General features: G+C 42.4%; 1 protein-coding gene across 10 annotated transcripts in view; it reads left to right on the forward strand.

Annotated features, from left to right (window-relative positions):
* Positions 1-11430, forward strand: part of TMEM229B (transmembrane protein 229B) — a 35148-nt gene extending 23718 nt beyond the window's left edge. For all 10 annotated transcript variants that reach the window (XM_027894032.1, XM_027894024.1, XM_027894023.1 and 7 more), the window contains one exon: positions 7716-11430. In XM_027894032.1, coding sequence (XP_027749833.1) covers positions 7742-8245 — 504 coding nt within the window. In that variant the 5' untranslated portion in view covers positions 7716-7741 and the 3' untranslated portion in view covers positions 8246-11430. The remainder of the gene's footprint in view (positions 1-7715) is intronic.
* The last annotated feature ends 1346 nt before the right edge of the window (positions 11431-12776 follow it).

A 12776-nucleotide genomic window follows, 5' to 3' on the forward strand; every position in this document is an offset into this window, starting at 1 on the left:
GACTGGTTTATTTGGTTTTCATTTTGCTTTGGAAAGAAGATAAGGGCATTTGCTAAGAAGAAGAAATCTCCACCTTTTCATAAATAACCTGTCTGAATTTCCAAAAAGCTTTAAGAAACCATGTAAGATGGGTGACACATAATGTCTTGACCAAAATGTTGTCTTTTCTTTACATCTGTTGGCTCCGTAGTGACAGTGGAAAGGATATTGGCTATGGCAAAATCCTGTAAACTTTTAGCATGTTTCAGGGTAAAATTCTCTCTCTCCATTCACCACTCTGTTTTGGGTTGCTTTTTCCTGGTAAGCCATGATGTGTATTATGTTCTTTGAATTTCAGATTTTCTTCAATCAGCTAATATCACATGTTAAGCTCAAGCTTTTGAAAACAGCCATGAATTTTGATTGCCACTGTACTTGAACACACAGTTTGAAATGAAGGGGCCCAGCTTGCAGGAGCTTACCAGTCAGGTGGTGGCCCATGAGGGAACTGTGAGTGCTCAGACCTAGGCCTGAAGTCATGTGTGAACCTGTGTCACCTTTTGAAAACTGGGTTCGAGGAACTCAATTCTGCTCTCACTGCTGAGAATGGAGTCAACCTGTCTGGTTAACTGTCCCTGTTAAGGTTATGGTGAATCCAGCAACTGAGCACCCAAAACTGGAGGATGGCTGATTCAGATTCTTCTGGACATGCCATCTTCTTGGGGACAGACCTCCTATAATGCTGGCTCCCTCCTCAACAGTGTTAATGGAGAGCTCTGCCTGCTCCTACAGCAGGGTCCTGGTTTCGAAGTCTCTGCTTTGTGCTAGAGCCACTCCAGTGGCACTTGGGTCCTTGCTGGACACTTGCTTGTTTGAGAACTGTAGTATCAGCAAATGCTGGGAACTCAGGGCAGCTTTTCCAAATAGAGAAGGACAGCAGGTAAGGTACAAGAGTCTTACAGCGACAGGCTTGGAGAAGGATGTGACTTTGAAAGAGATGCTGGGGCGATTTGGGGTTAATACTTCTAGATGTAAAGTTTGGACTCAGTCATTTTTCATAGATTTGTCTTTCAAGTCTGCTACTTGCATGACTCTTGGGGGTCTTAACTTCCATCAGGATCAAAGGAAACATCCCTCTTGGTCACTCTAAGTAAAGAGCTGCTGTCTTAATTTGTTCTCAGGTTGGAGTGGTCACTGTGGGTAAGTGTGTTCAGGTAACATGAGTCTTTGTGTGAGGCAGGACATGGGAAGTCTCCACTTCAACTGCCAATCATGAGATCACATTAGTCGGAAAACTATTCTTTAAACAAACAATGCCTTCATCTTTCCTCTTTGTTCTCTGAAAAGCCTCCCCCTCTAAACTCCATCCCAAGAAAACCCTACCTTTCTCCTTCCCATTGTGAAATGGTGCTTCTGGGCAGCCCACACACAGGCATTACTGGTAAGAACTGCACTTCCCCATCCCTTTGGCTTAGTCTGGTAATTGGATTCATTTAATCTCCTTTTGTCGTCATTCTTTTTTACTGTATCCCAATTCTCTTTGGAACAGATTTGAAAGATAGACAGGGATCAGAGGCTGCCAGCAGGTACAGAGTGAACTGGGCAAGGGAACACAAGGAGTGGCAGGGAAATGATGTGCCCTTCTATGGGAAAGAAGCTAGAGACAAAAATAAGGGGAAAATGCAGATAAGAAATAGACCACGCTTTCTTACTCACAGTACGTGGAAGGGAGACAGTGTGCATCCTGATGGAAGTAGAGTCCAAACAGAGAAACAGCAAAACCAGATGACTAGTACATTCAGAACTGACCAAAATCCCAGGGCTCAAGATCTATCCTGAAAGCACTGGGAGTCTATGTTTGGAGATGTCTGTGGAATGCTTTTATCTTCATTGCAGGGCTTGATTAATCGATCTGCTGGAACTATTCCATGATTCAGTAAAGCTGAAATTCTGGTTTTGAGCCACAGTTAATTGAGCCTCCCAGTTACCTGAAGGATGAATATCTCCTTAGAGTTATGACTTCAGCACAAAAGTACCACTAACACTTTACTGTATAAATCTTTAAACACTGATGAACTAATGTCTTGGGACCAAATCTAGCACTTAATGTTCTGTATACATTTAGTTCCATAAATTTTCACTCCTAGGGGCTTGAGTGAGATTTTCTATGAAAATGTTTAAGCCAGATTTACAACATATTCACTGAATGTTGTCCATGGTTGCAAAGGCATGCTTGTTTGGTGCTTACTCACAAGGAAAATATAAAATAAGAAGAATTAAATTTAAAAAGGTATTGCCAAAAAATGCATGTCAATTTTCACCAAAACATCCTTGTATCTACTGTAATATTTGCTAAAGCAGAAAAGCAGACATACATCTGATTCTCACAGTCCTGTCGTTAGGAAAGACTGAAGTATCCTACTACATATGTGCCTCCTTTACAGTTACTCTTTCAAATTTCAAAGTAATTATGAGATGTAAATAGGGTTTCAGATTTATGTAAGGCATTTCTTAGAAATATAAACATGCATGTTATGGAACTAAATATTAGTAAATACTTCAAATATGAATTTGTAAAATAATACCGTGCCCTAATTTTTTAACTTGTAGAAATAACTAGGCACTACAAGTAAGGAACTTGCAACAGTAGTTCAAGTTCACCTGTGGTGGATCAAGTAGCTGACAGAACTTGTAGCCTCAGGACATCACTAAGAAGGGAAATTGTCTCATGGAGGTTTTTTGTTTGTGTTTTTCTTTTATTAGCCCTTCAGAGTTAATTCAGAATTTCTTGATGAGGTCTCATTACACCCATCCAGAGGCTGTGAGTCTAAATAATTCTGCTGGATTAGAGGGAATAAGGACGATCTGTGAGAGACTTCTTTTTAAGCAGTTTGGCTTGGTAGGAGGGAAACGGGCAGAAAGCCACTGCAAAGGAGAGCATTGAAAAAAAATGAGCCAGGCAGTGCTCAAGAACTTAATCAGGCATGAATAGGACATCCACTGATGTCTCCCCTGCAGTGCTTGTGTGAGACAAATGTGCCGTTATTTCTTGGTCTACGGTCAGTCCATTTTCCAATCACTTCCCTCTTGCCTGCCTGGGCTGCATCACCTCCAAAACCAGATGTGAGTATGGAGGTGCTTCCCCTTGCACAGAAGAGTCCCACATGTGAAGTGGGGCAGTCTGGAATGTAAGTCCTTTTTCCTTGCTTGGTCTGGTGCATCAGGCTTATCTGTATCTTACCTCAACGTAGGGGATTATTAATATCCATTTCAGAGTTGAAATTCTAAAATACAAAAGTGTAATCTTGGTGCTGTTTAATGTCTTATGGCTGTAAGTCAAACTCCTGCCCTGATCACAGATTCACAGAGTGGATAAGGTTGGAAGGGACCACAGTGGGTCATCTGGTCCAACCTTGCTGCTCAAGCAGGGTCATCCTAGAGCACATCGCACAGGGTGGTGTCCAGACATGCTGAGTGTCTCCAGTGAGGAAGACTCCACAACTCCTCTGGGCAATCTCTTCCTGTGCACAGTCACTCAAAACAGTAATGTTCTTCCTCATATTCAGGTGGAACTTCCTGTGCATCAGTTTCTATCTGTTGCTTCTTGTCCTTGCATGGGGTTATTCTTCTTCAGGTGCAGGACCCTGCATTTGTCTTTGTTGAATTTCAGACAGCTCTTCTCTGCCCATCTCTTCAGCCTGTCAGGATCCTTTTGAAGGGCTGCACAGCACTCTGGGGTATCACCCACTCTCACCAGCTTTTTGTCATCAGCAAACTGCTGAGGAGGCACTCTGCAACTTCATCCTCTGAACTAGATTTCTGAGATAAACTCAGTCCTTTATATACTTCCCCCTTTGTTTCCAGCAGAGTTATCCACACAGACAGGGCAACTGGGGGGAAGGACTGTGTGTTCCTCAGAGACAGCCCATGTGTGGTTTCCATAGACTTGCCTTTTTTTCTTCTCTGAGCAAGCTAGAAAAGAAGGCCCTGCTAGAGAAAGAGGGGAAAATCTTGTGCTGGCCTAGCTCAGGCTTCCTGATAACATCGTGTTAGAGGATCTGTTTCTACTTTAGCTATTTAAAATATAATTTGCTGATAACGGAAAGCATTTTCAAAGCTTTGAATTTAGAATCTCCCTATTTTTCCCAAAACAGCAGTGTGAGAAACCTCAGTGCAAGCGTGGCCATCCGTGTGCAGTCTTCATGACTTGTGTGCTCTCTGCTGAGACAGTAGCGTAGGTGGCAGCTGTGTTTCTGGTTTTCAGGAAGCCGTTGCCCATCCCCCTGTAAGTACCTCAGTGATAAATGTCATTTGTTTTCCTCAGGAGACTGAATAGCGATCCTGCATTCAGAGGCTTTTGGTCAGTATTACTGTCACTCCATTAAGTCTTGCGTCACCAAGTTCAGTTACCTACTTGAGGCTTTTCAAAAATCTGCATTTCTTACTGAATCCAATCTTGGCCTTCTGTTTGGGTGCTTCTCCCACTAAATATCATGCAACTGCTTTTCAGCTTGATCCTTTCATCTTGAATTGCTGCCCAGTAAACGACACTTTTCTCCTTTACATCCTTCGTGAGACCTTCTTATGTAGTATTGCCTATCAGACACCAAACAGTTTGGTGTGGCTGGGAAATAAGTTGCTTTGGAAAAGCTGCAGTTTTAATTGTTTTGTAAATACTCAAGTGACTTGTAACCATTAAACTGTATAGTCCCCAGCTTATGCAGTGATGTGCTGTGGCTTGTGGTAGCCCCCGTAAGTGTATCCTCCATTCCCTTCTATGTCTTCCTATGTACTTTTTGTTTTGTTTTGGATGAAATATTTTACAGGAGGAACTGTGATCTGTGGATTTGCTTAGTGCTTAGCACAGTGGAACCAGTTTATGTTTGGACTGCCACAGTTTGGCATCTGCCCTTTCTTGGGATGCTCTTAATCACCAGGATGCCTTTGAGGAGTCTTTCAAGCATACTGTAAGAAGGAAGTTACCATTGAAATTGGGCCAACTGGGCACATGACAGAAGGCAAATACTGAGACAATGCCAGTGCATTTTTGTTTGCCTCTGCAGTTGTGGTGAAAGCCATGGAATTCAAAAGAAGTCAACACTGGTCTTTGCAATTGGTTAATTTTTACTGTAGATGTCCCAGACCTGATCTAGACTCAGTTACTAAAGACTTCTAGTGCAGTGACTAGATATTTTGCAAACAGTAAAAAAGAAACAGAGAATAAATAGGTTTTTATTAAGTATGGGGTATAGACCTAGGAAAGAGAAATCTTCATTGAACAGAGGAAATAATGTGGGGTAGAACCAGATGTGGATTGTTGACTATGTTTCTATGAATCTTTGGATTTTATAGGGAGGTGTAAGGTAATGGAAATAATTGGTGAGGTGATCCTTGGAACACGAAGGGAGGGACTGAGACGGAAGGACCTTCTGTGCATTTGATTCAACTTTTTGAAGAGATTTTAAAAATTACAAGGAAAACATTAAAGAGATAGCATGGCATGCTGTGAATACTCCCAGCTAACAGTTCAAATACATTTCATGTAAAGCTGTAGAGTGAAGTACAACGACTAAAGACTGCAAGCAAAAAAGTTAGGAAGCCTTACACAAAAGAGAGGAAAACTATACAATCCCTTGGCAGCTTGGTAAAATCTTTACAATAATTTTCTTCTCTGGAGAATGACATGTATTACATTAGTATTACATTTTACTTTGAATTACTAAACTGTTCTTATCTCAACCCATGAGTTTCACTGTTTTTTCCCCTGATTCTCTTCCCCATCTCATTAAAGAGCAGTGACTGAGTGGTTGTGTGGCACTTAGTTGCTGGCTGGTGTTAAACCAGAGTGCCTTCTTACTGCTTTCCTCTAACTCTGTACCTCTCACTTTTGATTTGTTCTTGAAATTACTTGAGAATGGAGGAATGATATGAAGACTCAAACTCTTAAGCTTAACAACTGTGCTGGCCAAATTAACCAAGTAACATTACACTGACAAACTCATTCTCTTCAGTTGGCAGTGCCCTTACACATCAGCTTCTTGTGGACTTTGTGGACATACACCTCCTGTATATTTCTCATGTGCTATTCCTCTGCTGTCTTGCCAGGTCTCTTGGAACTGAACTGTTAGGAGACATAAGGGAATCCTTGGCGATTCATTAGTCTTTCACCTAAAAACTCACACTGTGCTGTTGACCTATATCTGTAGCATCTGCTGATGGATCAGTGTCCTGTGTAAAATGGATTGTGCCTTTAGAAAATGGGTCTTTGTTCAAGCATCCACATCGTATGAACTGCCAAGGCTTTGGTTGGTTGTGTGTCCATTTAAGAAAGAAGTGAACAGGTCATGGATATAGCTCTGTCCTTTCCACTTTCGATATTCCCCTGTGCATATCTTCTCTATGTTCATTATTATAGTTCCTTTTTCCCCTATAGAAGTTTCTCTTATTTCATCTCCTATTAGAATTTCAATCATACTGCATGTTCAGAGGGGCACTGCATTTGGAGAGCAGGGTGGGAACAGTCTCTTTCCAGATGGCATGGAACGACTGCACATAAAGTTAATGTGGTCCTTTCCTAGCACATTTTGCCACAGAACTGACAAATGCAAGCAAAGTTAAATAGTGCCTGATAAAGAGTCAAGAGAAACTCAACTTGAAAGTGAACGTTTCTAAGAATGAAAGAGGTCAAATTCATCCTGTAATGTAAATCTGTAAGGCTTCTGTAAAATAATGCTTATAATCACTTTGTATCAGTGACTGTACCGTAGAAGACTTATAAATCTCTACAAAAACTAAAACTAATTGTGCTGAAACAGTTCAGTCATAAGCAAACTGTGCCTTTTCAAAACCTCTTCACCAAGTTTCTTCCTGTATAGACAGCAAAGTTTGTTCTTATTTCCTATTTATCATGACTACCTCTCTCTAGGCTCAGCTGTTCTTTCTTTTTCTCCTCCTTTGTGTTTTGCTATCCTGAAGCCAAATCTGAATGGATTTCAATGGGTCTCCTGTGCTTTTTGAGTTGGTATCAGGCAGTCTGACACCATAAGAAAATTTTTTTCCAAATGGTAGCCATACAGTGCATGAGTTCTTCAACAGACGAAATAAAAGTTCAGCTGAATAATGGGTGCAAGGTGTGGTGTCTGAAGGTATAAAATCTCTGAAATTTTCTCCTCCAGTTCCCTTGCTGTAGCTCCCATCAAAGCTCCGTTTTTCACTACAGCAGACATTTTGGGTATAGAGACTGTAGGGGACAGTTGGAAAGGCCCAGGTTTTCAATGTTGTGTTCATCTAACCTATTCCATATTAGAATCAGAAAAGTAAGGGACAGTGCTGTTTCTTGAAAAGAGCAAACAGGTGGCATGTGCTCCTTGTGAGATGACTGTGTTTTTCTGCTGACTTGCAACCAGTAAATTCTTTGGCAGCCTCACTCCTGGAAAGCTGCTGTACCTGTCAACTCCCTCCTTATCACCGGTGCACTACCAGTGTCATCCTATTTCTCAGGCAGAGCAGTTTACATTGTTCAGGCCCATTCTGAGTCATGGAGTCCTATACGGTGCCACCTTTCCCCAGGACTTAAAATGTGCTGTAGTAAAAATTAGACAATTTAAAAATCACTTTTTTCTCATATTTATCCTTTGTGGGTGTTATGAGTTTCTGTGTTGCCATCTGGGGGATAAGGACTTGTGACACCCTTGTTGACTCGTCTCTCTCTCTCTCTCTCCCCCTCTTCATTTCAGAGTGCTGCTGGGGTGAGTGCAGAAGAATGGCTGCGGCAGAACCTCTGACCGCTTTCTCCCGATGGTACCTCTATGCCATCCATGGCTATTTCTGTGAGGTGATGTTCACAGCTGCCTGGGAGTTTGTGGTCAACTTCAACTGGAAGTTCCCAGGCGTTACCAGTGTGTGGGCACTGTTCATCTATGGCACCTCCATCCTTATTGTGGAGAAGATGTATCTATATCTCAAAGACAAGTGTAACATTTTAGTGCGCTGCTTCATTTACACACTTTGGACATACCTCTGGGAGTTCACCACTGGCCTCATCCTACGACAGTTCAATGCCTGCCCGTGGGACTATTCCCAGTTTGATTTTGACTTCATGGGCCTGATCACTCTGGAATATGCCATCCCATGGTTTTGTGCTTCTTTCATCATGGAACAGCTGGTGATCAGAAACACCCTGCGCTTACGATTTGATGAGACTGCTGAGCCGGGGGCCCCCACCGTCCCCGTTGCCTTGGCCAATGGCCACGTGAAGACAGATTGAGCAGTGACTTAGAATCACACTTAGCAATCTGGGAGAGCCCAGACCGCTACCACAAACTGTCAGCTCTGGCTCCGAGGTACTGCTCCTTGCTGTATGATAAGATTCATAAACCCCATTTTTCTAATGGGGGTGTGCATGGGATATACCAGAAAAAATGGAACCAGTAGATTTTCTATGGATTTTACTCTTTGGGCTCCAAGGACCAATATCAGTTACCTGTTAGTTAGGTCATTTCTGATTTTAACTTATTACAGATGAAAGCAGTCCTTTTGCTTACACTTTAACGTGGAGAAAGAAGAAAAAGAAATGCTACATCAGAAATGCATCCAAAAGAAAAACACCTAATTATTTGATGGTCATGGACACGCCAGCTGAGTTAGTGATTGGCTTACTCCATTAGGCAATATTCAGGTGCTTGCTTGCAACCAATACCTCCTGTGGGACCTGAGATGCTGCAGGAACAAGGAAAATCCATCTGCTGTTGAGAAGAACCTAAGACTGGCAGTCTGCTGGGGAGGTAGATGGTGTTCCCCTCACCAGGTCCCATTGGCCTCTCCCCAGGTTCTTTTTTGCACCATGAAATAATTGGTGCTGGACATCTTGCTGAATTTATACAGATCTTGTACTTTTTGAAATCTCAGTCCTGATACTTACTAGAAATTTTTTCTTTTTTTCTTTTTTTCTTTTTTTTTTTTATGAAGGTCTTTTTTGCCAAGTGAATTTTACCATAATCTGTGCAATCTGAATCTTGGCAAAAGGCGCAAGAAATAGTGCAAGTCTTCCCATCTCCTCTGTACTCCCAAAGCAGACTTTGCCTGACAGTCTGCTTCAGATTCCAGCTCCCATCTCATCCATGCAAACCTTGTAGAGACTATACAGGCCACAAGAATTTTCTGCCTTCCTTTCCAGGGATTCCTCTGTTTCTGATAATGTCGGTGACTTATGCTGGCTGCAGCCCATTGTATTTGAAGGTCAAAACCTTCGTGTGGCTAACATGGTATCTGGGATTTGCTCCTCTGGCATTGACTCTCATGTTCCTTCAGCACTGGCAGGTCTTGGCTCAGTTCTGCCCAGTGTTCTCCTCAGTGTATCAAGTAGATTTGCTTTTTCTTCCCAAATTCTGCTTTAAATAACCACAACCATATTGTCATGACAATAATTGGAGGCAGCAAGAGATATACCATGCTGCCTGATAAATTTATTAAAAAAAAAAAAAAAAAGAAAGCAAAAAAGCCTTCTCTGAAGAGCACTTAATTCTTCATGATCTGCCTGAATGAGACTTTTGAGTTAGGGTACAAGAACAGTGGGAGAGAGGTGGAGCAGGAGGGAGTGCTGTGGCTTCACTGTGGAACTACCTGCACTGGGAACAGTTTGAAATTTAACCCATTGGGAACACCTATGGAGTACAAGGACAATTGTGGTACAGGGAAGGTTTTTGATAATGGCAGCCAAAAGTTCACAATTCACTCAGGCAAGTCTTGGCTTCTGAAGTTAGCAACAAACACGGAGCTTCCAGCTGTCATATGTCTCACTCCCAACCTGGGTTATGGGGAAGGTTTGCTGTAGTTGCTCTGTAGGGCCAGATTAATTTTTTGTATTCTTCCACCATAGTCAGCAGAGCTGTACAAGGGATCAATTTGGCTTGAAATGCAAATGTGTTGTAGGATTCCATTCTTGTTTTGGAAATAGTTGGGCTATTTATATGTAGGTCACTTGTCTCTGGTAGGGGGTGCTCAGCTGTGAACCTGCTTTTTGCCCTTTGGTGGCCATTCCTGAGAGGAAAAGCACTGTTGGTCCTGTGAGTTGAATTGTTTCTTGGTTCTGCTCTTATGAACGCAGTGTTAATGCTTTTTTGTATCACATAGAGAGCAATTATTTTATTCCTTCCCTCCCCTTTCTCATGTGGCATCCATTGCTGGCAATGGACACATAAAAACAGTGGTGCAAGGAGTTAATCAAATCTGCCCTGAGTATGCAATGTCTCCTGAAGCACTGAGAATACTTAGGTGAGTATTTAGAGTCTCCTTTTTATAGTTCATTAAATTAAAAGAGAACAAACACTGAACAGATAGTTCTTCTGATGCTGTGATGCCAGTATTATGAAATAAGAACAGTATGTAGTTTATCAGCTGTGTTGGTCTCAGGCATATAGGCCCAGGCAAAATAGTCACCTGACACTGTACATGGAGTTAAAAAAAAGAGATTTGTGCATGGAATAATGTAGATGAGCTGTACTGGAGCAGAACAAGAATTGCAAGGTGCAGATGAGAATGGGATCTCACCATTTTGGCCCTGGTTCTGTCAAGGTTATCAAACACAGTGTCTAAAGCTGGGTTGTCCTCTCATAGCATAGCTTAAACGTGGTGTTGTGCTGCCTCCTACATCACCCCCACATCATGTAAAACCCTCAGCCTCATAGAAACATCCTTAGGATCCCTGCTTTCTCCTTAGCTGTTAGAAAATTTTTAGAAAGGTTAAAAGGAGTTAGCAATGTGGTTTGGAGGAGTGGCTGTCCACAGAGCTAACCTGGTACACAATAACAGCTATGTGTGTGTTATTGTCTGTTCTTTAGGAGGTTCCAACTAAATGACACTGGTTTTGCTCAGTGGGGTAATATTTAGATGCTCAAACTATGGAGGGGTTTCCCAGCAGCATCTGGTATTTAGTGTTTTATCCTTCTTGCCTGTGTCATTGTAACAGCTGTTTTGTCTGCTTTCCACTGATGTCTGACGTGTACCACCCAGCTATTGCATCTTTATAGAGTGGTAATTTATACCCAGAAGTGCACTTTACTTGCAGCTTGCACACCAGAAACAGAAAAGGACCCAGCAAATTCTTAAATCAATTAATTATATATAATATCACATACCTAATGCAGCAGGATTAGCCAGACTTCTCCGTTCTGAGCAACGTGGCTGCAGTCAGAGCTTTGTCTTTTCTGCAAAATCTCCCTTTTTAATACATGTGATGCTTCTTACAACATCTTGCAGAAGTGCCCAGAGCACAGTACCAGGATCTTGGTGGCAGCTCAGTGAGAGCTTCGGAGCTGGACTGAAGTTGAAGAGACATTTACATTAAGAAGAAAAAAACGCACAAGGCCTAACATTTGTTGTATGTGTATCTTCCTCAGTAGATTAAAGTTGCCTGTTTTGAGTTCACCAGCAATAAAAAAACCTTGTGATTTATCTACCTTGTCCTAACTGCAGCAAGGAGAGAGTGACCCATCTCTGCCTTTCTTTTCCAGGGGGTGGTGGGATATGGACTCCAATTACCCCAAGGTTCCAGTTTTGTGTCTGTTCTCTTGCTTATCTCTTGTATGGTCCACCCTAAAGGATCTCAAAGTACATGATAAATAAACACAGAGTCTGGTGTTCTGCACACAAGAGGCAGTTCAAGCATTACTGTGATGTCTATTCATACTCCAAATATCTTGCCAGAGGGAAATGTTTGATTTACAGCAGGACCAGATGGCATTTTGGTCTTTGGTGTTGTAATTGAGAGAAATGTGTACATATGTACCAGGTACTATTTTGCCTTTGGTCTGAGCGCATTTTGTAATTAAAGCAGAATAATCCAATCAAGGGTTTGCTTGACTACTCCTGTGACTATAAAAGGTAAAAAAGACTGCAGGGCTTTAGCTGTTTTGAGAATTAGGAGGCAGGTGACTGAAGTCTTGTGTTCAGTAGCATTGCTCTGCTGCTGACTGGTTTTCTAAAACCTGCACAGAAAGAAAGGGGATTTCTTTGCTCACGGAAACTTCTGCCCTTTCTGTAAATAAAACATGAGCCACCACTAAGATGTGAACTGAAACCAAATGTTTTTCTATTTTAGTTTATCCTAGGCCCTGAATATATGCAATATGCCCTGTATTCAAGGGGGAGGCTTGCAGACCTGAGTTCTTTTCCTCCAGTCCTTCTGCCTGCAAACTGCAGCTGAACCACCTGAAGGGGAGACTATTCTCTTGCCCTTCCTTCCAGCACATCAGCAGCTACAAAATCCCTCTGGTCCATCCCCTCTTGTAGAAGGAAATTTCTCTTCTGGTGCAGCTCCTCGCTAAACCAGAAGCTCTTAGTAATATGTGTCACCTCACCCAGCTGCTTTGGCACCTAATGACCAGGTGAGATCACAGAGCTGGTGAGAAGGGATGAGTGTTGTCCTTCTTTGGCAAATGGCCTTCAATTGAATCTCTCTTCCCTTATGCCCCTTGCAGTGTCCTGAGCCAGCCACTGGGGAAGGGACTTTCTCTTCCTTTCACCTCCTGCCCCAGGGAACAAAGCAAGCTCTGCTGCTACTGGGAGAGCCTTGGCACCACTCAAGGTTTTACGCTAACACAGGTCTGTCTCCACTTGGGAGTGGGAAGTGGGCGGAGGAACACTGATTTTAAGAGCTCCAAGTTCTGGCTCATCACTAGCAAGTCTCCCACAGGCCTGACAGTGAATCTGTACCATGTGGAATGGTTTACCTCTAGGATGGCAAAGATTTGCTCCATCAAGGGTTTGGCTACTTGTTTCACTGCTTTGTGAACAAGAGT

The sequence above is a fragment of the Empidonax traillii genome, unplaced genomic scaffold, assembly GCF_003031625.1.
Source record: "Empidonax traillii isolate 1590-97213 ecotype Southwest subspecies unplaced genomic scaffold, ASM303162v1 scaffold415:size763157, whole genome shotgun sequence".
NCBI classification, from domain to species: Eukaryota; Metazoa; Chordata; class Aves; order Passeriformes; family Tyrannidae; genus Empidonax; species Empidonax traillii.